Genomic DNA, 23,506 nt, shown 5'->3' with positions numbered 1-23,506 from the left:
TTATGTTTCTTTCCAATGTTAATCACATTATACATATGTATATATATCATATGATGTATATAATATATATATATATATGTATATGTATATTTATATATATATATTTAAATCATAAATTATTATTGGTTTAATATTTCTATAATTTAATATTTATTTTTATATAATTTAACATCTAATGATAACATAGAATTTTTTTATTTTATAATATTCATTATTTTATAATATAAAAAAAAATATTCTATACAAAGAAAAGAATATTGATTATTCATCAAAAATGTTATTTTTTATTATTATAACAACAATAATGATAACCACTACCAACAAAATTGTCAACAATGGTCATGGTATACAATTACATTGAAGAAGTCAGCATAGAAAATACAAATATGAAAATATACCATACAAATATGAAAATACACACCTACATCGACTTTCCTTTTCTTCATATATATATATATATACGTATTTATATATAATAACATAATAATTAACATTTATTATCGCTTTCGCAATACGCGAGTAATAATTCAAACGATAAATGTGATAAAGGACGTGTTTATTGAACTTTCCAATTTGTTGTGCCTTTATAAAATATAATATATCATTATAGCGATATATAATCGATGGCACTCATTCTATCATTTCAGGTACCAAAAAATATTTATATTTATTCAAAAAATACGTATATTTTATTAAAACATAATGTTTAATGTAATATTAAGCGTTATATGTTTATTTTACTTTATTCTGTAATAATATCCGTTTAAATGATAAATTTTATAAACAGTATATAAATCTTTTCACATCACTGTAGTATTTTAACCAAATATACATTTTCAAATGTATTAAAAAACAAAAGAGATGCGGAAGATTAAATGTATGCAGTTTTATAGTACTTTCATAAGATTATCGCGTCTATTCTTAAAATCTGTTATCCTAATGTTTTAAATCATAGCACTCAGGAAGGAAACAATTAGATGATTTATTGCATATGAACTGATCGCAAAATTTGTTCCAAAAAATGCAATATATCATTGAAGTATAGTATACATATTCATATTTGATATACATATTTTCTTCTCTATTTTCTTCTTATGAGCACCAAGATTTATGAACAATAGTTGATGAATCATTCTGATTTCAAAATATTTATGCAATATATTAAACGATATAATAAATGAAATTCATCTTATTGCGATGCTATAATTAAATAACTGTAAAAAGCATTAAACATTCTGTGCGCGGAAAATAATCGAAAAATAACTTTCTCTTAATATTTAATGTATACATATATAATTTTAACGATCTTATTATATCCTTTAAACATATTAAATAAAAACTATAAATCGTTTGATTTGCAAAAATTTTGCAAAATTCATTAAAACAAAAGAAGAAAAAGTAAATTTATGTTTCTATCAAATATCTCGCTCGCATTTATCCTCTTTTTTTTTTTTTTTTCTTTTTTACATTTTTAATTTTAGAAATAATTTTATACATTTTCATAGAATATGCTTCACGAAGGTACGATCACTATTGCACTACAAAATTTTTCGTCCAATTTCTCCTTTCCGCTGCCTGTTTGGAAATAACTTGAAGTTTTTTTTTTTATTCATTTAGGACACAAGTGCGCACCAAAGCATGACACACCGAGTAAGGGTCGCAATTACTGCTAGGTCTTCTGTCTTCCAAATAGCCTTTCTTTTCTTCAGCAACTCCACGAGGAATGCGAATACTAACATTACGATTGGCCACACCAGCGCTGAAATCGTATATACTACTGGTCTCGCATTTTCCAGTCAGACGTCGCTCGTTGTCTTTTCCTCCGCGTGGATCATACGCTTGAATGTGCCTTAGGTGTTGTTTGCTCAATTTATCAATTGCTTTCTCAATTTCGGCAATGCCATTTTCGGCACGCATCGATTTTGTCGAGAAGTTTGTATGTGCACCTGCACCATTCCACGAACCATCCATAATTTTCGGGTCTAAACTAACAACCACACCAAACTCCTCAGCTACACGATGAAGAATAAATCTAGCAATCCATAAGTCGTCTCCGGCAGATATTCCGCTACACGGGCCGACTTGGAATTCCCATTGTGAGGGCATAACTTCTGCATTAGTACCGGCAATTTTTACGCCAGCATAAAGGCAAGCTCGATAATGAGCCTCGACAATTTCGCGACCAATTACTTTGTCGGCGCCTACACCACAATAATAAGGTCCTTGCGGCTTAGGGAAACCATTTTTTGGCCAACCAAGTGGTCTACCATCAAAATCAAGGAAAGTATATTCTTGTTCAATTCCGAACCATGGATCTTCATCTTTTATAGCTTCCATAGCCTGATTACATTTGGAACGTTTGTTGGATGTAGTCGGGGTCATGTCACTGTAGTAGGTATCACATAATACTAATTTGTTATTTCCACGACGAAAGGGGTCGTTGTAAATTGCCACTGGACAAAGGAAAATATCGCTGTTTGCGCCATCTGCTTGGTAAGTTGAACTACCGTCGAAGGTCCATATTGGTAAATCTGAAAAGAAATTGAATATTATATTATTATATATAATATTTGATTAAGCAAATATTTTCCAATATGTAATTGATATAAATTTTGTATTTTTTTTTTTACTTCAATTTGTATAATATGGAATTCTTTACAGTATCAGTCTGATCTATTAATAATATTAAATTTATAAAATTTTAATAATATAATCTTTTAAAAATAATAATATTAAACTGATTCAGTTAAGTGATATTGAAAAGTTGCTATAATCCAAAAGATTAGCAGGAAAACATAATTACGATTTTCAATCAATGAAATATATTTGAATATCAATACTATTTTATAATTTAAAGGACAAACGATCATTTCACCTTGCATAATCGAATCTATTGATCATTGATATTCAAATGTTTTTATATTTTATGCGCTATAATTAATGGTATGTAGAATATCATAAATATTAATAAGATTATTCGTTTACTAAGAAATATTTGAAATTAATATGTATGTATCCAGTATAAAAAGCAGTAATAATTAACAGATTGTATGTTATTAACATTTATTTTATATTATTCGTGAATTACATCTATATACAAAAAATGAAGAAAATGATGAATATTTCGAAATGTAAATAAATGTTAATATATATAAAATGTTAAATATAATTTATCCAATAATTCCTATCGTGATATAATAATTTAATGTAATTAGATAATAATGTTGCATTATTTGTTTGATAACTGAATGCAACAAACATTATATATTTAGAATATAAATAAATTTCGATTAATCAAATTATTACGTATTAGTGTTCATATTTATTATAATGTTAAGAAATTGCTTTCATCATTTACATAAATTAAAAAGTGCAATATTATTCGCAAATAAATGTAGAAAATATAATAAATCAGATTTTTTATCTTCATAATTTAAATTAAGCAATTTGAAATTAATATTAGATTAACTTTTTTAACAAAAAGAATATAAGAAACAAAGAATATTTCAATGAAACGAGATAAATAAATAAGTAATGAAAGTTATTGAAGATATAAGATTATATTAAGAAGTATTCATGGTCAAGTTTCTGTAATCAATATTAAATGAGGTTTTCGGTGTATGTGTCCTTTTGAAAGAGAATACTCGTAAGAATATCATATGAGATATATCAATTTGAATAAATTATAATTCATGAATTAAAAGATATTATATTTTTTTGTTTCATATTCATTATGTGTTTTTAATCCATAATAAGATTTTTTATCTTTTTTCATAAACAAAGAAAATATTATTTTTTCTGTTCAATATTTTATATCATGAAATATAATTTCGCAAGTGATCAAATGAAATCTAATAAAATTATTTTCAAATTATTATAAATTTTTAATGTTCTTTTAAAATTTTCTTAAAACACATTTTATTCAGAGATTAAAGAAAAATAAAAAATATTAGATTTTTATCAGAATTAAAAATTTCTAAGATTTTTACAAAAAAAAATATAATAAAATAACCTGATGGATGTTTTGGTACGAAATCTACCGTCCTAGTCTTGCTTCGCAAGCTTTCACCGGTACCATCAATCCAGATGTATTTCGCTTGAATTTTATTTTCCGGTTGAGGCAGGTCGAGGTATTTATTTAACAAGGTTTTGTCTAAGGCCGCATTCGGCGATTCCCTCAGTATGACACGTGACATTGTAATGCTGCAACATGATAAAAATTGTAAATAAATATATTCTGTAAATGTAATATACATATACATATATATTATTCAAACATCACATATTTCGATTATCTTGCATTTTAATTTTCTCGTATTATAAATAATCGTTCTAAAAAAATAGAAATAATTTCAAGATTTAATTATGTTCTACTTTTGTTCAGTCTCAAATAGCAAAAAATTTCTAATACATTCTTTTACATACTTTTACGTTCGAATCGTTTATTTCGATATTTATCGAAGAACATTGGTTTAGAGTTAGGTGAATAGTGGCGCCGCATGGTAGCGGGAACGCGTATTTTTGTAATATTAATGAGGATCTATTCGCACGTGTTAGATGCAGCGGTATACAAGTATAAAGGATTCTCTTGATTTATTTTCGATAGAGTAGAAAGAGAGGTGCGCCTACATATCACGCAACACGCATTAAGCATCACGCATCACTCACGCGGGAACCGCGTGTTATTCCGGAAAATATACACGCATGCTGCCAGTCGCCTACGAGTAAGCGTTCAAATGACGTTCCCAAAGTTTAACCGATATCATAACCCCAACCACGCACGTGCAAATATTTCGAACGTTTCGAAGGTCATTCTTGACTATTTTTATTATTTTTTCTCTTTCTTCCTTGGACGACTGGTTTAACTAATAGAATATAAAAATATAGTAAATATATATTAAAAAGTTTCACGCTACCTATGTGTTTGTATTTTAAATTTGTCAGATTGTAAGCGTATTTTATAAAGAATGAGTGTACAGGATGTGATCAATAATTGGATTATTTAAGCTTATATTTCTATTTTGAATGAAATTAAGGAAAAATAATAAAACTTGCAAGATTAGATATATAAAGCAAAAAGTTATATTAATGATGAAAAATGTTTTAATATAAATGCAAATGATGTAAATAAATATGATATTTTTAAGAAGATATTTAATGAAATTAACTAACTTTTTCTATAACTTTCTAAATCAAATATTTTTTAAAAATATTATACTACGTGATATTTATTTTATAATTATTATTTTATACGTAGTATTTTCTAATTCATTTAGAATTAACATGCAAATAAATAATTAAATACTCTTATTTAACTTGTAAAAGATCAAAATTTTATTTAAATAAATTTCATACGGAATATCTAATGTTAATCACACAAAGTTACGAATTCGACCTTGTAAGTGAATTGGTAGTCAAGGCAACATACATTTACCAATTTATCATACCAATTTTCACATAAATTACAAAAAAATGCAAAAAAAAAAAAAAGTTAAATTGTGGATTAAATTTCAGAAAATATAATAATAAAATATATAATAAAATGTTTTCAAAATCATATATTCAAATATAATAAGAAAAAAAATCATATTTTTATTTAATTTTTTATGTATTTTTTTTTATGTCTCATATTTTAAAAAAGAATAAATCATCTTATAAATTATCAATTTCTCTTTCTTTTTTCTTTATATTTTGAATTTAAAAAAAAATATTTCGATTATTAATGTAACACATATATAAAATTTTTGTTTACAATGCAATAGCAACTAAATGCTAATAAAAACGACATTGCGTTTATATTGATATATGTACACCAATGAAAAAAAATCTGGCAATTAAAGTGACTGTGGAATCTTCTCTTGTTTCTGTGTTTTAGTTTAGTTTATTTTTCTTTTTATATGATGAAAATTTAATTACATTGTATCAAAAGCAAGAAAGAATCAAAAATATTCCATATGTTGATTCAATGACAAACAAATCTTTCAATAAATAATCTTTATGAAATTACTTTTTAATCTATACTTAATTTATAGGTTAAGTTTTTATTTCATCAAAAATTTCATGTAAGTACGCATTATAAATTAATTATTCAATTTATTTTTATCTATTAGCTATTATTATGAATAATAATAAAACTATAAATGTAACATCAATTAATTAGATATTAAATTATAAAAGATAGCTTTCAGCTACACAATATAACTCTATCTATTAAGGAACAAACAATTGATATAAGAGTGAGAGTTCATGCATGCATTCATATTTCAGTGAAAGAGTTCAATGATTCTATCTTCACTATTATAATTTCTCATTCAATTATGATAGAATAATTATGATAGGATAATAAAAGATAAGTAATTTCAATAGTCAATTCATTTAGTTAAGTATTAACAAGAATTTCGTTTCAATAAATAAGGTTTAAAGATAAATGGAATACTGTAGATTATTGTAGTTAATCTGGTATGCAATTAAATATTAAATTGAAAAATTATATGCGATTTAATATCGCGTATTATTCGAGAGGCAATTATATACAATATAAACGTATATAAAATTTTTTAATATTCCATCATATTTCAATACTTATTTATTGCGATCATATAATTAAAAGCATTAAGAAAATAAGATCATATTTTGATTAAAAAATTTTTACAAAGTAGGTAACACTCCCATTATGAGATACAACTTGTATAAGCACTTGCGTAATAATCGATATGAAATATTAAATTAATAAATATTAATTTAATCGCTAATTTATTATCGCTCATAATATTTAAGCACGTGCAATTTATTTAATCTGATAAAAGATTATTTTTTACAAAAACAAATAAATTATAAAAAAAAAATAAATCTAAATTAAACAAATTATAAGTCATTTTAAAGGATAAAAATTATTTTTAAAATTTTGTATATTGTCAATTTAGGAAAAAAATTTGCAAATAAAAAATTAAAATTATAAAATTATGAAAGATTAAATAGAAGTGAAACTTTTTGTTCATTTCAATAAATCAGATATATAATAGAGAAATGAGGTCAATGGAAACTTTGAAAGTAAAATTCGAATAAATCTAATAATTAGTAAGAAAAAAAATGAAAGGATCGAAATTTACGATAGATTTAGAAAAAGAATTCGATGATTAAATCGAAACGAACATATTGAATGAGTATATAATTACGTAAATTTTTGAATTTCATGTAACACATCATCATGCCACAAAAAAAAATTAAAAATAACAATAGAAGAATAATGATATAAAATAAAATAATATTTAAAATAAATTCCAATTTTTCTATCAGTGGCCAAGTGATCCATTAACACAAAGGAGGTACAGAAACTATACAATTCTTTGCCACGAATGAATGGAAAGTTTCCACTAGCATGTTCGTTTCTGAATAAAAAAATTACATAGTTTCATGTACGCGCACATATCACAATCAAGAAATCGTTTTCGTTTTGTAATTATATAATCATCTTTAATCGACATTAACTGCTCATGCGTGTTTCTTATGATTCGGTAAACGAGTTCTAAAACAATCATAATTGTACGAATTATTTACTACTTAAAAACACGGAGAGAAAAAGTAAAGACTTGTTATTAATGGCATATTTAAGAAATTAAAAAATTTTGTAAATATTGTATGTTTCATTGTTCATAAATGCGACAAGAAAACGCACTAGTATAAAAGAATCAAAAATACACGTTTCACGCTGAGCATTTTATTTGGTTATGTTGTCATACTGTTACTATTATAGGTTATATTACACATGTATTCTTATTATAAGTTCGATTTCGAACAAAAGATGCATCTTCTATGTATATTGCAAGAAAAGAAAACTCAACGTATTTTCCATTTTATTCGTTCAATTCAATTTTTTGCATGTATGAATCAGATATTTTTATACGTCGTATACATTACAAGCACGTATATCAATGATTCACGAGTTAATTGAAATAAGAAACACAATTGTATAACTGTCCTTTTGTGTTATAGAATTTAATTTGTCGTGTTAGAATTAAAAGGAGAATAAAGATCAGAGTTAACACAATTATTATGTTATGTGTGTAATACGTCATTTATGGATGGCAATAAAATTGAAAGTTGCATATTTATTTCTTGCTTATTTATTTGTATATCGATATCTTATTCCACGTGTATTTTTAATTTATATGTAATCTTTTCTACATTTTTTATTTTTTATTTTACATTTCATCCATACATACTACGACATATATACTTCATTATCTATTTGTTATAAATAGACTGTTTATAGATATTTATAAAAAATTTAAAAATCGATAGAATGCAAAAAAAAAGAAAAAATATAAAATATCCAAAGCAAAGTATATATTATGATGTTTAGAATGATTAAATAAATTTTTATTTCTATATTTGTGTTCGTAAAAATTTTAATTCGCACAAATATCCTCAGTTTAGTTATACGTGAACAATTTCAAATGATATTATGTTACGTACGAAGAGTAATAATATTATTATCACGTATATTAAATTTACATTAATGATAGAACGAACCTGAATTATTTAATAAAACTTTTATACGAATATTGAATAAAAAATTTTATTTTGAAATCATTATTTCCGATTTGTTTTGAATATGTAATTTATCATGTAAATTTTATTTGTATGAAAATTAAATTTAATGCCCACATTTAATTAAAACATAGTTTATCGTTTTTAAGAATTTATTATCTATAATTCTTTCAAGCGGTCAACAAGTTTTTAACTCTACTCTAGAGAAACATCTAAGCTATTCGTTGCTCTCACATTGTTACTTCAGATCAATTTACCGTTACATCATGATTGCATAATAAGCAGTACACAATATTGATGTTGAACAATGAAATTTTGTTTCTTTTATTAAATTTAGTATCGTTCGTACATACATGAATGATGTGTTGGAAATATTATCATCATCAATATTGTATTTTTATAAATCGATAATACACGACATACTTGGAACACAGAGTGTTGTGATTCAACAGATGAGAATCATTATGTGTGAAAGTGAAAGCGATCGTCGACATATTGACGATATGTCAACGTTGAAACTTAACATATTTCGACTGTGATTTATAATAAAAGATATCGTTTAAATTTTTTTCAATATTTTTCTTAAAATGATGATGATAAATAATAAAATATGATCAACGAAAAATAATAAATAAAATATATATGTTTTATTTTAAACAATATAAATGATACAATTATGAAATCTATTTTATTTTATATTTATTTTTCTGTAAAAAAAAAAAAGAAAAATATTCGATTTTTATTTAAGTACTAAGATTTATTTCGCGATTAAGTATATGCTATCAATTATCATTCGAGAGCTCATAATGTTCTAAAAAGATAATAACAAAAAAAATAGTTGTAACATCGTCGATAAAAATAATGTAAATATTAATCCACTCAAATCATGATTTTATATGCAAAAAAAAAAAAATTGAATAAAAAAGAAATAATATGTTTCAAAGAATATTTTTTATTTTTATTAATTCGAATATCTGAAGTTTGACAATTTTTCATATGTAAATAAAATTGGCTTTTTTGATTATTATTTATCAATTTTACAAAATTTCAAATAACAATGAAAATAAATTTTATTTTTCAAAAAATATCCCTATGTTTGATTCGAAAAAATTTTATTTTCTTTTTCCAAATATATTCATATTCCTCTTCAGTAGTTGTGAAATAGTGAACATTATTTATTTTCCTAATTAAGAACACTATTTTCCTTGTAGCATTTTGCTCACTTATATGTATTACATTAAAAAACATGCCACATAATTTACCGGTTCCTTGTCTCTACTGCCATTTATAGAAAGCATGTCAAGCTTATACACTGCCTTGAATACTGTAGATGGCATTCATAAGTTTTCTGATTGAGAAATTTTATCTCATTTCTTAAATAAATTATTACACTTATTCGATTCTTATGTATCTAGTGAAAATCTCTTCTTCTACTTATCTATAAAAAGAAACGTGAAAAGAAGATGTGTGCCATTTGAGCATATTATTTATTAATATGTATTATTACAATTTCATTTAATTAATAATAAATTTAATTATTCTATAGATTTTCTTTTTTTTATAATTCATTGCCGTTAAATTTTAAATATGATTCTAGATATATTTTATATTGCAAGGTTTATATGATTAAATTTTGTTTTCACTTTATTACCAGTAGTAATCTCTTTTAATCAGATATAATATCTTTAGTCGATAAAACAGTAATACTTATTTACTGATTATATCTATATAATAAATCAGAAAGAAAAGTTTAAATACTTATAATTTTTATAACTTTTAATACTTTATTATACTCCACAAATCAAACAATATTTGTTTTTGATTTATCATAAAATATAAAAATAAAAGTAAACGATTCCAGTGTTTGGACGATGGAGTGTTTAAAAATCTTTTTGGAAAATTATTCGATATATTTATCGAAAAAAATCTAGATGATAGAAATTATAAAAGAATTATTTTTTTGATTTTTAGATTCCTTTGTAAATTTTTTTATAAATTTTATATTTTTATTTTTAAATTTTAATTGTAAATCCTTTTTTTTTTTTTAATGTTAAGGAATGCGAATTAACATATAAAAGAAGATTAAATAAACAATTGATATTTTATCTAAGAAAAAAAGAAAAAAAAAAAAAGAAAAACAATGTCAAGAACAAGATAAGATTTTGAATCTATTATTTTCTCGATAAATATATGTACACAGATATCATAGATATCGTACACAAAGAACATCATATCTTATATTATAATATAGATATAAATATCATAAATCACATTGTAAATACCAAAAGTAAGACATTAATACTTCAATTCATTTTACAGTATTATTAATTAATTATATTGCAATATATAAAAATTATTACATACTAATAATAAATTTTTTATTATCTGAATCAATTTATATTAAAAAATAAGTAAAAACGATTTACACATTATGTATATATATAATAAAATTTATTAAATGCTTAATATTTATATAATTTAAAAACAAGATCAATTAAATTAAGCTTAAAAATATTTTAAATTGAAAATCATTTATATTTTTCCATTTGGACCATCATTTTCTTTGTTTTTCATTTAAAATTTTTTCATATTAAGTTAATAAAAGATAAGATAAAGGTGTTAGTTAATCGAAGTCATCAACTTACTAACCTAAAACTTCTGCCAACGGTGATCCACTTTGGTTTTCGATCGAAAACAACATTTTTTAAGAATTTAGTTCCACACAACTTTACCAATATATTTGAGCTCATTTTTTAATCGATTCTCAAATTTTTTTGTAATAATCAATTTTTATTTAACTTATTTGCAAACTTAAAATTCACCATCCAAAGTAAAAAAGACAAAAAGAAAACGAATACAAGATAATTTTTTTTCTAATTTTATACAAAAATAAACCTATTAAAATAGGAAAATATCAAAAAAAGAAATTTTAAAACGCGAAAAGAAGAAATTACTAAAGATCGACTGGTATACTTCGCTGGTCCACTAACATAAACTATGGCAGGTATTATTTATATAGTGATCCCTTCCATCCTGAATTCCAGTAGGAATACCGGTTTTATTGCATTTAAGATAAATTTTAAATTTGTGCATTTTCTTTTAAAATCTTTATTCTTCTTCCTTTTTTACTTTATAAATTATTTTATTTTTATCTAAAATACATTGTACAATATATTTATTATATTATATTTTGTTTCCTGTTTTATCTCTTATATGTAAATAATTATCTATATGTTGTGCTACAGTTGGTACAGTATATAACTGTCGAATATTGACAAACCTCAAGATCAATCGAGATGTATCAATGTAACTTAATACATTACGTGGTATACAAGAGTCATGCGATGTAACTTATATACATAAAACATATATCGATTTCAATTCGTAATCAAAGTAAGTGCAATAAATTATTTCTCATAACCTCTTATACAATATTGGTAGTTGCAAATACTTCAATAACAATAAAAATAAATACATGAATTGAATATATAAATAAAATGATTTTACATCATTGATGACAAATATCATTGACATTGAAATAATATAAAAAAAAAAAAATATTTGAAAATAACTATTAAGTGACTATTTGATTTTACGTCTGTAAAATTAGTTATCGTACTTTATAAAATCGTTATTTTTTTTTTTTTTTTTTTTATCCTATTGTTCTGTTAGAAATCGTAAATTACTATTCAGAAGGAAATATTCTCAATCTTTGAGAAAAAAATTCTATCAAAGATCTTATCAATAAGGAGTTAATCATACTTATATTTGTTTGTATAAAATTTTAATTTATTTCTATATTTTCATACGATGATAAAACCTGTAAAATACAATTTGTAATAAACATTTCTTTCAATGATAATAAATTTATGACATTAAAATTTAATTAAAAAAAAAATATAAGGAAAATAGGTACGTGAAATGAGATAATACAAAATCTTACAAATCTTCAACTGATAAATTAATCGTCTCAAATGTAAAACAACACAATTTACTTTTGATTTCTGGAATGATTATATTCTATTTGAATGAATTTATTTTTTATTGATCATATTATTAAAATATTGATTTTAAGTTCGTAAATAAACAGTATTTTATTTAATCAGATCTAATACGTGTATATATACGATAAATTTTATCGTGTGACGTCATTAAGAAAAAAATATTTGTACAAGTATTTGTATGAAAAAATATCAAGTCGAATCAAGGAAAGATAAGTATTGATAATTATTCAAAATAAGACTTTGTCGAAAAAAAAGTTGTTGAAATATTAAATTCATGTCCTGTTGCATGCAAAAATGTAAATTATTAATTCGTAAGATATGCTAAGATGTTCTACTAACCTATTTCGATAGAAATAATTTTTATATCTATATATATCATTTATTTAAAATTTTGATTTCCTTTATATTTAATTAATATCCGATGAAATTGTTTTAATATGATAAAAATAACGAATAAATATGTATATATATTTTTTAAATTATTATAATTCACTTGTGAATTTTCAATTTTGTAAAAAATTTTATTTTTTACAAATGAAATAGATGTAGTAAATGAATAAAAAATTTCTTTTAATCTTTTTGCTTCAATTGAGATAAATTGGAATAAAATAACAATGATAATAAAAGAAAAGAAAATAAAAGAATAGATTTTAAATAGAAAATTAAATGAACTAATTAATCTGAAATAAGATTATCAAAGTGCAAAAAACAAATAACATTGGAAACAAATGGAATAATTATAATATAATAACATGTAAAACGATATTCTAATATATTCTGTTCTATATAGTATACGTGTAGACAATATTAATATTGTTTCATTCGTCATTATACAATTATTCAATTATGCAATAGCGTATAAAAATGATAATGTTTAATTTTAATGCAGCATTTGCAACTAAATACAAATGCCAAGGAATGTTTTTATGAAGTGGAAAAATCATAGTACATCATTTTATGCCAAAATTTTGAAATTTTGAAATATTATTTAAGTATTAGAGTTAGAAAGATACTAAACAGTGCAATTTTAAGTCATTCTTAACCTTGATTCTAAATTTTACATTTCGTAAAGCTTTCAAGAATTCGCTTGGCGTTTTCAATGCTCTTTAGTAATTTTCCAATCGTTTTTTGAGGAATACATTGAAATGAATGGCTTCATGCTGATGCGACTCAGATTGAAAAGAAGCCATGAAATCAATTAAAGAATATTAATTGAAGAGCTGACAGTATTCGATGACAAACTTTATAAAAATTCTTTCTGCAATATCATGTTCTGTAAAAAATTTTTTTTTTAAAAATGAAGATTGAATCGTAAAACACGTAAAATTGAATTGTTTATAATTAACGTGAATGAAAATAAATAAGTATAATTAATATAATAAAAGTATTTTTTAATTATCAATTATATAATTCATTACAAAAAGAATCTAGAGAAAATTATATAAACAGTTTTTCTATGTTTTTATTTTATCCATTTTATAAAATCATGTTACATGAATCAATTAACCAGTTAATTATACAACAACGTCCATGCAAATATGCATTAATATGCATCGAAGTTAATATTTACAAACTAAATAAAACATGTTTCTAAAATTAAATTTACGATATTTTCGATTATAGGATCATTCTTAAAAGCTTTGGCACGTGTCTGATAATTATGATTAATCGATACGTTGTAATTCAAATTTTACAGTATTACAATATAGTTATGTTGAAAATATAATTAAATGTAAATTTTTTTTTAATAATAAAATAATAATAATAAAAACTTTAGATATTCTTATGATTATTATTATTATTATTATTATTATTTATTGTATCATATTTATATTTATATGTTAAATTTAATCATTATATTAATCAATGTTTATAATTTAAATGATAATGCAATGAATTGTGAATTTTTTAATAGTTAATGATATTCTGCCAACTTCAAAGCATCAAAAGAACTTTTTATAAATCATGATTCATCCTTGCTTGTTGCCTCTCATAATGGCCTTCTAACATTACAATTTTCATTTCCTTGTTTTTATTTTGATAATTAATACCAATATAACAGTTTCCGGTAATTAAACTACTCAAAATAATGAAGCTTTCCTTGTTGTTCAATAAATTATTCAATTATATATAATTATAAGTAATTAATACACATATTATATGTTAAATAAAAATTAGAAAATTATAGTATGAATCTATTATGATTATTATATTATTATATTTTTTTATTTTATAAATTAATAATCTTTTTTATAAAATTCATAAAATAATATATTTCATGATTCATGAAATTACATTTTATTATTATTTTTTTTTAATATGAAAGTATTTGTAAATGTAAAAAGAATCTTTGAAAATTAATTAATATGAAACAAAAAAAATATGTTTAGCTTTAAGTTATACTATCTTTTTCAAATACAATTTAATATTATTTAACGATTTAATTTACATAGTAATTAATAAAGAAAATTAATCATCAATTAATTATTTATTTAAAATACTTTCCATTTATTTAAAATAATATTATTTATTTTCTTTTTTTGAATTATACAATTAAATTGATGAATTGATACATTTTCATCATTATTATACAATTAAATATACATATATATTAATATGATTAATTTGTTTATTTTTATTCCATTATTAATTATTATTATTATTACCAAGAATTTTATATATAAATTTACAAATATATAACTATCTAAATTCGTTATATAAGTAATATTGAATTAATATAAACAAAAAAATGATTTTTATCAAAATTCAATAAATATCTTTTCAAATCATTGCTATGTAAAAATGTAAAAACATTTAAATTGAAATTAAAATGACACTACCATTTAATTTAGTCAGTGAAAATTATTAAAATATACATATGGTCATTATAGACTTTGAAGTTTGCGAATGCAATTGATAGATAAATATGTGTATAACTGATTTCAGAAATTCTTGTACTGTAATATATATAACATGTTAGTGAGAATTGTTTTAGTTTCGGATATTAAAGTGTAAAGAGACTGAAAGTAAACTCAACTTTCGGGCTTGGAAATTCCCCGCTCAAAATGCTTGGTCATTGTCAGTTATAATGAAACTCTTTTTTCCGCCGCATGAAAGCGCCATAATCGTATGCATTTTTTCACGCGTTCACTATGTGTTGTCATTGTGTGTTTATTTCTACATATGAATATGTTTGCGTAATACAAAATATATTTATACGTATTTTTATTTTTTATCATATTTTTTATTGTGTTGTTTTATCAGTAAGAAGAAAACAAATTCATTGATAAGATTAAAAATACGTTAAAAACATATATAATAATATATATATAAGTAATATTAGTATATAGTCAAATTTTTTTCTTTTCAATATGATATATATCTAGCTTTTCATATATTAGGAAATATATATTTACCTGTTAATAAGATTAATGCATCGATGATCTTTGTACATTTAAAATGGAAAATATCTTTTAAAAGATATTCTTTTTGTATAATTTTTTTCAAATTATTACAATATATATATATGTATAAATAATATACATAAATTCTCAAATTTTCTATGACTATTATCTACGATGACCTAAAATAACCTAAAATTTTATCTAACGTTTTTCTCTTATTTATAATTATTTCTTTATGAGATGTATAATAATAAAAATGAAATTAAATATTATTGAGCCTATAATTTAAAAAAAAACAGTACGGATAAAGAAACAGTGTCACTTCCAGTAAAGTCAATACTTTCCTTCTATTTTCGAAGAGTTTAAATGAGAACGTTCTACATCTTCGTATAGAACGATCGATTACATGTCCAACAGAATGTATTGCTACAATTATGATATTTGATATATTTACAGTTTCATTTTCGAAAATAACAATCTTAACTTTTAGAAATATCAAAATATACATTTATATCTATCAAAGAAGATCTTACGTTATGTAAAATATCTAATAATACACGGTAATCTTAAATATCTTTTACATTTATTTATTTATTTTTTTGTATTCGAATTGATCAAATTGAAATCGATTTATTTTACATCCAAAGTAAAATATATTTCTACGAATTCTGGAAATTTCTCTACACATCACTGTTATACAGCAAAGGGCACAAATTACCACACGAAACACACGATAATCTTAGTAATCTGTTCATCAAGATATCGGATTTAATATTTTTGGAACACGTATTTCGTATCCAAACGATCAGGCTTGTGTGTTACAAAACTCGTTCACGAGCGTTTGATGACACAGTTTCGTTACTTTTAGGAATAGAGAGATACGCGCCACCTGATGATTACAAGTGTTACCATCGCTCCCTTCTGCTATCGCGTCCAGTCTTAGTTAATACGAAAGAGCATTGAATCGATTCAATGTTGATGATTTATTACCATGGAAACTCGCGAAAACATAACCACACGATCTCCACCAGACCCAATGACCCAATCTTCTATGACCGTGGATTTTCAACCTCAGTCGGGTTTAGTGTATCGTAGATAAAATGAGTCACGTGCATGTATAGTTTTGTCTCTTGGTTTATTTTTCAATAATGTTTTTTATTGGCTATGATATTGACACGCGATTAATATTATGACACGTGTATGAAATACTTTTTCATAATGAAAATAGATAATTCTATAAGAAAAAGTAAAATATTTTTTATTATATATATAATTTTTATATATTTATTATATATTATATATATTATTGTATATATAATTTGCATATACATAAATTTATTTATGTTTAATCTAACAAATATATATTGTTATAAATTAGTTGTACTAATATTTCAAATCTATTAATTTTCTTTCCTCTTTTTTATCAAAAGTTTAATTATTATTTCATTTTTATTTTTATTATAAATTTCATTGCAAATTTATTTTAAAATTAATTATAGAATAGTTTAATCAATTATTTCATAAAAATTAATTATTTTTATTAATATATATTCTTGTAATTCTTCTACTAATTAATTATTTCATTTAATATGAATATAAAAAACAAATGTGAGAGAAGTGGAGAAAACTGATTAAACCAAACTGTTTACGGAAGTTGTTTCAATATCACAAGTCGTATCACATTATGCAAATAGATACAAGTATTTAATATGATTTTCACGATACTTAATACCGAAGAAAACATTGGTGAACAAGATTTTGATGATATCATAGCATGGTTTTGAATATTATAGAGGACATGTGTTTGTTATTATTGTGTTGTTGCTGGGAAAAACATTGTGTGTACTACATTTAAAATTAAAATGAATTAATTTAGCATCATTTCCGAATGAATGTTAAACGATTCCTTTCCATTCATATCAAAAGAATATATTCAAAATTTATTTTCGCGAAAGCAAAAATGAATAATATTTTTTTTTAACAAATTTCTTATTATTATTTATATTTGAAATATTGAAGATTCACAATTTGATCATTTTTTACTCAACTTAGACAATAACATAATATTTATTAATCTTTATAAAATTTAAAAAAATTTAAAAAAGAATAAATAAGGTTAGATCTATTGAAATGGATCAACCAATATATTTTGCTTTTATCTTTTTTGTATATTTATTTTAATTTAAATGCATATTAAAATTATGAAACAACTAATAATAATAATTCAAATATTGATTCAGTTTTTTGAAATAATTTAAATCAATCTAAATTCTCTCAAACAGAAATAATGATTCATCGGTTAAAAATGTTGGCAATAAAATTTTCCATGATTATCGTGAAAAGAAGTGAGATATTATTTGATTGACATATTTCATATAATAAGAAATTCTTGGAATCGGTACATTTGTATCAACAATCAAACCGGGTTAAAGACTTTTCATGGCTCTGTGTATCTCGTTTTTTTTTTTTTTTTTTTTGATTGGATAAATAAATTCTTGGAATCATAGTAATTATCTATCTAGTGGGTGAACGTATATATATATTTGGATGCATATTAGAAACTGCATCGTATTTCACGTAAGCGGGAGTAGGATAGTTCAATCGGTGGAAATGCAAACCAATACGCTGAATGAAAATTTCATACAATTCGACAACTTCTATTTTAACGATGTAGGTCAGTGTCTTGCTCGTAACTGCCGGTTAATTCTTCTGATGGTCACCGAAAAAAAATCGATAGAGATGAATTGCAAGTATAATTGGTGGATGATAAAAGGAAGAACTACAAGAGTGTATAATTACAATTTACAAATAGATTGTTAAGACCTAGAAAGACAGAAGAAAAATAAAAAGGGTGCTTTCTTTTTTTTTAATTTTCATTTCTTTTTTAAAAAGGACTATATTGTTAGAAATGTAGTAATTAACTATTAAAAGTAAAAGTTTAACAGAAAAATAATGTAAGAATTTTTTCCATTTTGCTATTTAAATGATAATAATATGAAAATATGTTATATATATAATTATAAAAAAAGTAGAAAAAATAATGCAAAAAAGTTAGAAATAAAAGATTGTTGTAAAGAAAAAAAAATTGGAAAAAAATATATTTCGTTTCAGTAAACATTAAGGGAATATTTCATGTTAAATAAGTATAAAGTAATATTATAATTAAAATTTATAAATAATTTCAATTTAAAATATAAAATGAAATTAACAATGAATATATAAAATAATAATTGTTATATAACATTTTTATCTTGGATACTGAAATTAAAATTACAACTTAATATTTGTTATACTGTTCTACAACTATTTTACAGATAATATTAATTTTTTACAATAAAAACAATTTTTTTTATAATATATGTTATAAACGATAATAATATTTGAAGTCTGTATTTCCTTTATGATAACAATAGACATCAATCGACAGTGATACGTGTAACCGCCCCTGAGTCATATGTGATATGTTAACAAAACTGTTTTAAAATAGAATATTTATTTAAAAAAAAAAAATTTTAGATAGTATAGATATAATATTTATTCAATATGAGTTTGAATTTTGATTACGGATATAATATATGTACGATTTGTCAAAATCAAGATAAAATCTGATCTAGTGAATCCAGTGAAAACCATATAATTTCACACCACAGCAATGTAACATTTTCTTTAAATACTTGAATTCTCAATTTTTCTTCTAGATGTCATTCTCTACGTGTTGTGAACAAAAATGAAATGAGGTTAGAATTTCATGTCACTAGCAATTTATATACGTATACGTACATATCGCAGTTGGTCTCGAGCTGTATTTATAACGAATAAATATTATTCTTGCGAAAAAGTATTTTTCTTTTTTCTTTTTGTTTGTGAAAAGTGGAAAAAACATTTTAAGAGTAAAAAAACGTTTGAAAAGAATTTTGCATCATAATTTACAATTTCATCATTTTATCGTTATACATATTTTACACATTTCTCTAATAACTAGTGCGATAACTAGTTCGCGATTGGTTCCCGTGAGTATTATTCAATAAATATGTACTGGCATATACGGATACATAACAAATAATCAATTATTTTTTAACTATTCAGAGTCACTAAGAGTTAAAAATAACCATATATTTTTTATGCGAAGGAAAAAAAAAAAAAGATACGAGGTATGAGTAAAATTAATTGTTAAGCAAATTTTATATTTTTTAATGTAAACATTATGAACAAACGAAAATTATATATAATACGAACAGTTCCATTCAACTATAAAAGATCAATGTTCGTGAAAGAGATATTATTTCAAATTTAACCATACAATCATCTCCAGATGATTCAACTCTGCCTATCGAAGCAATGAAATATTTATACGAGATACAAAATACAATTCATTATTAAGAAATCAGAGATTTCTTTTGTATCGTATAAAGAGCAAGACAATGTTTTTTTCTTTTCTTTGTTCGATTAACAAAGATATATTAATCATTTCCGTCATTTCAAGACAAAAGAATATTTCAAATATTAATAAAATAATTCATTATTAAATATTATAAAAAAAAAATAAAGAAAAGATATATTATCATAAAATTCTTTAATAATTAATTATTGAATATTAGCATGAAAATAATTCGTATTGAGCGGAATATTATTGAAACGTCAATTTTTAAATTTAGATATTATAAATTATATTACAAAATTAAAACTTTAAAAAAAAATTAAATTTATATTTATTATTGCAACTAAAAAAAAAACTTACTAAATAATTGCCAAATTAACATGTCTATAAGTTTTATTATTAACAATTTATATTTTAATTTTTTCACATAAGTGCAAAAAAAACGCATATATTATTCAAAAAATATTATCTGGAAAATTCATATAACAAATAATAATTATTTATACTTATGTCATTATCATGTTTCTCTTTAAAATTTAAATTAGCATAAATTATAATTCTTTTTTTTTATTAAACAAAGAAAAAATATTGAATTATCGATTTTCTTTTTTTTTTATTAAAAAAATGAATTATTTTACATTATTATTTATATATATTATTATTCATATATTATTATTACATATATTTCACTAAAAAAATTTCGTTTTTAAATTTTTTTTGATCTCACAAATTCATATAATATGAAAAACTATATCTCGTTAAATTTAATTTAAAATCAAATATTTTCATTGTTTAGGATAAATACAAAAAAAAAAAATTATTATTAATTCTAAAAAAATGATATAAATTCATATATCTCAAATGATTATCGAGATTTATATTATATCTATTTCATTAAAATTGTCAATTTTATAAAGTATATTAAATCAAATCACATATTTTTACCAATTATAAAATAAAAATATTTTTTCCAACTAAATTTTTAGATCGTTTTTAGAAGAATCGAATTCGAAATTTGTTTTCTTTTCAAATCACTTTGATAAAAAATCAATGGAATATCGATACAAGAAACTGTTGTACTCACCGCTATTATTGCCGGTCCAGCAATCGTGGAGAGTGTGATGTTCTAGATGATCGTTTGATCGATGGCTGTGGAGCGGAGTTGCGCGTCGCGTCTTATCGTGTTATGTTGCAAAGAGTTAAAAGGCACTGGTCATAAAGGCAACGAGCGTCTGATAGTACGGTCTGTGATACTACTGTAAGAGCGCGGCTGCGATATTTATGTAGAGAAGCGTTTCGGCGCACGCGTCGTTTACCCCGCGCTCTCGACTGTTGCGATTCCCCTCTTCTAGCTTGAAAGTGATTATCCGATGTGATCGTAGGTCCACTGGATTGTTACATGCCGGAAAATTCTTGTCTGCCTCTGTTACCATGGTACTTGTCAGTTACGAACCATCGACCGAAATTATTCACGATTCTTTTTCAATGACGTAACTTGAACTTGTCCAAGGTTAAAATAAATCATCGCTGATTATCGTGTGGAAGTTTTAACAAACAATTTTTCCAATCCTACTAGATGAATTTTCAAAACGGAGCAACTTCAAGAAATAACCAGATATCGATAAATATCGATAAATAGGTAACTAGTGCAAAATATATTTTTCCCTATTAAGCGAAAATAAGATTATTAATGAAAAAATTTTTCTTTTTTATCAACTGTTGACAAATAATATTCATGATGAATTTAAATTATTGTACGATCAAATATATATATATATTGTTATGATAATAACGATTAAAATTTTTATTTAACATTAATTTATTTTATTTTTACTATTCTCTATAGATACGAGATTATTTATTTTATGTAACTAGAACAATTTATTCCATATTTTTTTGCTATTATTATTACATTTATATAAGTTATCTGATCAATTTTCATATGATTACATGAAATTAAATATAAATTTTCCAATATCATTATATTTGATATTTTCTTTTTTTTCATTATTAAACAGATATCTTCAAAATAAATTTACCTTTTTTAGCGTAATATGTTTTATCAACATAAAAAAGTGGAAAAAATAAATAATGACATAAATGCCCAAATTATATTTTGAAAATGTTCTAGCAAGTTCTAATAATGGAGCTGAAACAATATATTGCATTTTCGAAATTACTGAACAATTATCGAACAAACAAAAAAGTATTATTCTAATAATAAAAAGTATTTATTTTAATAATATAAAAAAAAATATATATAAAATAGATTTTTTTATCTAAAAAAATTTCATAAGATATTTAAATTGATAATAAAATTATTCAAATAATAAAAATTAAGTTTAATTTAAATATATAAAACTATTTTTTTTACAAATATTTAAAACATTCATATAAATTTTAAATCAATTATTTCATATATATATAATAATTTTAAAGTAATATAGATAAATTAAATAAATTATTTAAAATAATTATTTAAGTAAATAAAATTTTTTACTCGAATTATATTTTTAATTGTTAAAATAATACGTATTTATTAAGAAATGAATTAATAATGAAGATATTAATTATAAATCACACATTCAAGTTTAAAAAATGATCAAGAGAAATTTTACAAATATAATTAGCAATAAATTAACAGTTAAAAAATATATATAAACTCTTAAAATATAATTTGCGAAAATGCAAATTATTCTTATATAATTACAAGTAAATGAAAACTGTTTCAATTAGAAATATTTAAGATAAAATTACTTTTTTATTTTTAAAATTTTTATCACTAATTATAGCTATTAATTTTAAAATTACTCATATTTCTCATTTCTCACGGAAATTGACGCTTAAATAAATTACTGCTTAAATTTCTATCACATATTCTAGCAAAATTAAAATTAAACACGATGTTCTAAAGTTTCATTTATTTAAATAATCACTAAAAAATATGATGCCGATCGTGTAATAATTTATATATGTATATATATATATATATATATATATATATATATATATAAACAAAATCGTATTATTTTATAAACAAATGAAAAACATCAAACATAAAAATATTATCGATTAAAAATAGATTGAAAAATAATTGTTTATAAATACATTCATATCGTATCATCAATAAATAATTAAAAAATTACGCAACCATAACAACGTCTTGTCTG

The 23,506-nt window shown here is 22.6% G+C and overlaps 1 protein-coding gene and 1 long non-coding RNA gene across 4 annotated transcripts; one reads left to right on the top strand and one right to left on the bottom strand.

Annotated features, from left to right (window-relative positions):
• Window positions 1-1,427: 1,427 nt before the first annotated feature.
• GlnS (glutamine synthetase) lies at window positions 1,428-21,662 on the bottom strand. Of its 3 annotated transcripts, none has more exons than XM_016912487.2 (3): window positions 11,200-11,532; window positions 4,013-4,203; window positions 1,428-2,531 (listed from the first exon to the last, which is right to left on the bottom strand). In XM_016912487.2, exons 1-3 carry the CDS (start codon window positions 11,298-11,300, stop codon window positions 1,606-1,608), a joined length of 1,218 nt encoding a protein of 405 aa, XP_016767976.1. In that variant the 5' UTR covers window positions 11,301-11,532; the 3' UTR covers window positions 1,428-1,605.
• LOC102656430 lies at window positions 19,702-21,880 on the top strand. Its single transcript, XR_003304802.1, has 3 exons — window positions 19,702-19,968; window positions 20,045-20,109; window positions 21,719-21,880. It is a non-coding gene; the product is annotated as an uncharacterized LOC102656430 (long non-coding RNA).
• Window positions 21,881-23,506: the final 1,626 nt, after the last annotated feature.

Source organism: Apis mellifera, linkage group LG6 (assembly GCF_003254395.2).
Source record: "Apis mellifera strain DH4 linkage group LG6, Amel_HAv3.1, whole genome shotgun sequence".
In the NCBI taxonomy this organism is placed as follows: domain Eukaryota; kingdom Metazoa; phylum Arthropoda; class Insecta; order Hymenoptera; family Apidae; genus Apis; species Apis mellifera.
The sequence above is the reverse complement of the archived record's forward strand: the minus strand, read 5'-3'. Positions and strand labels throughout refer to the sequence as shown.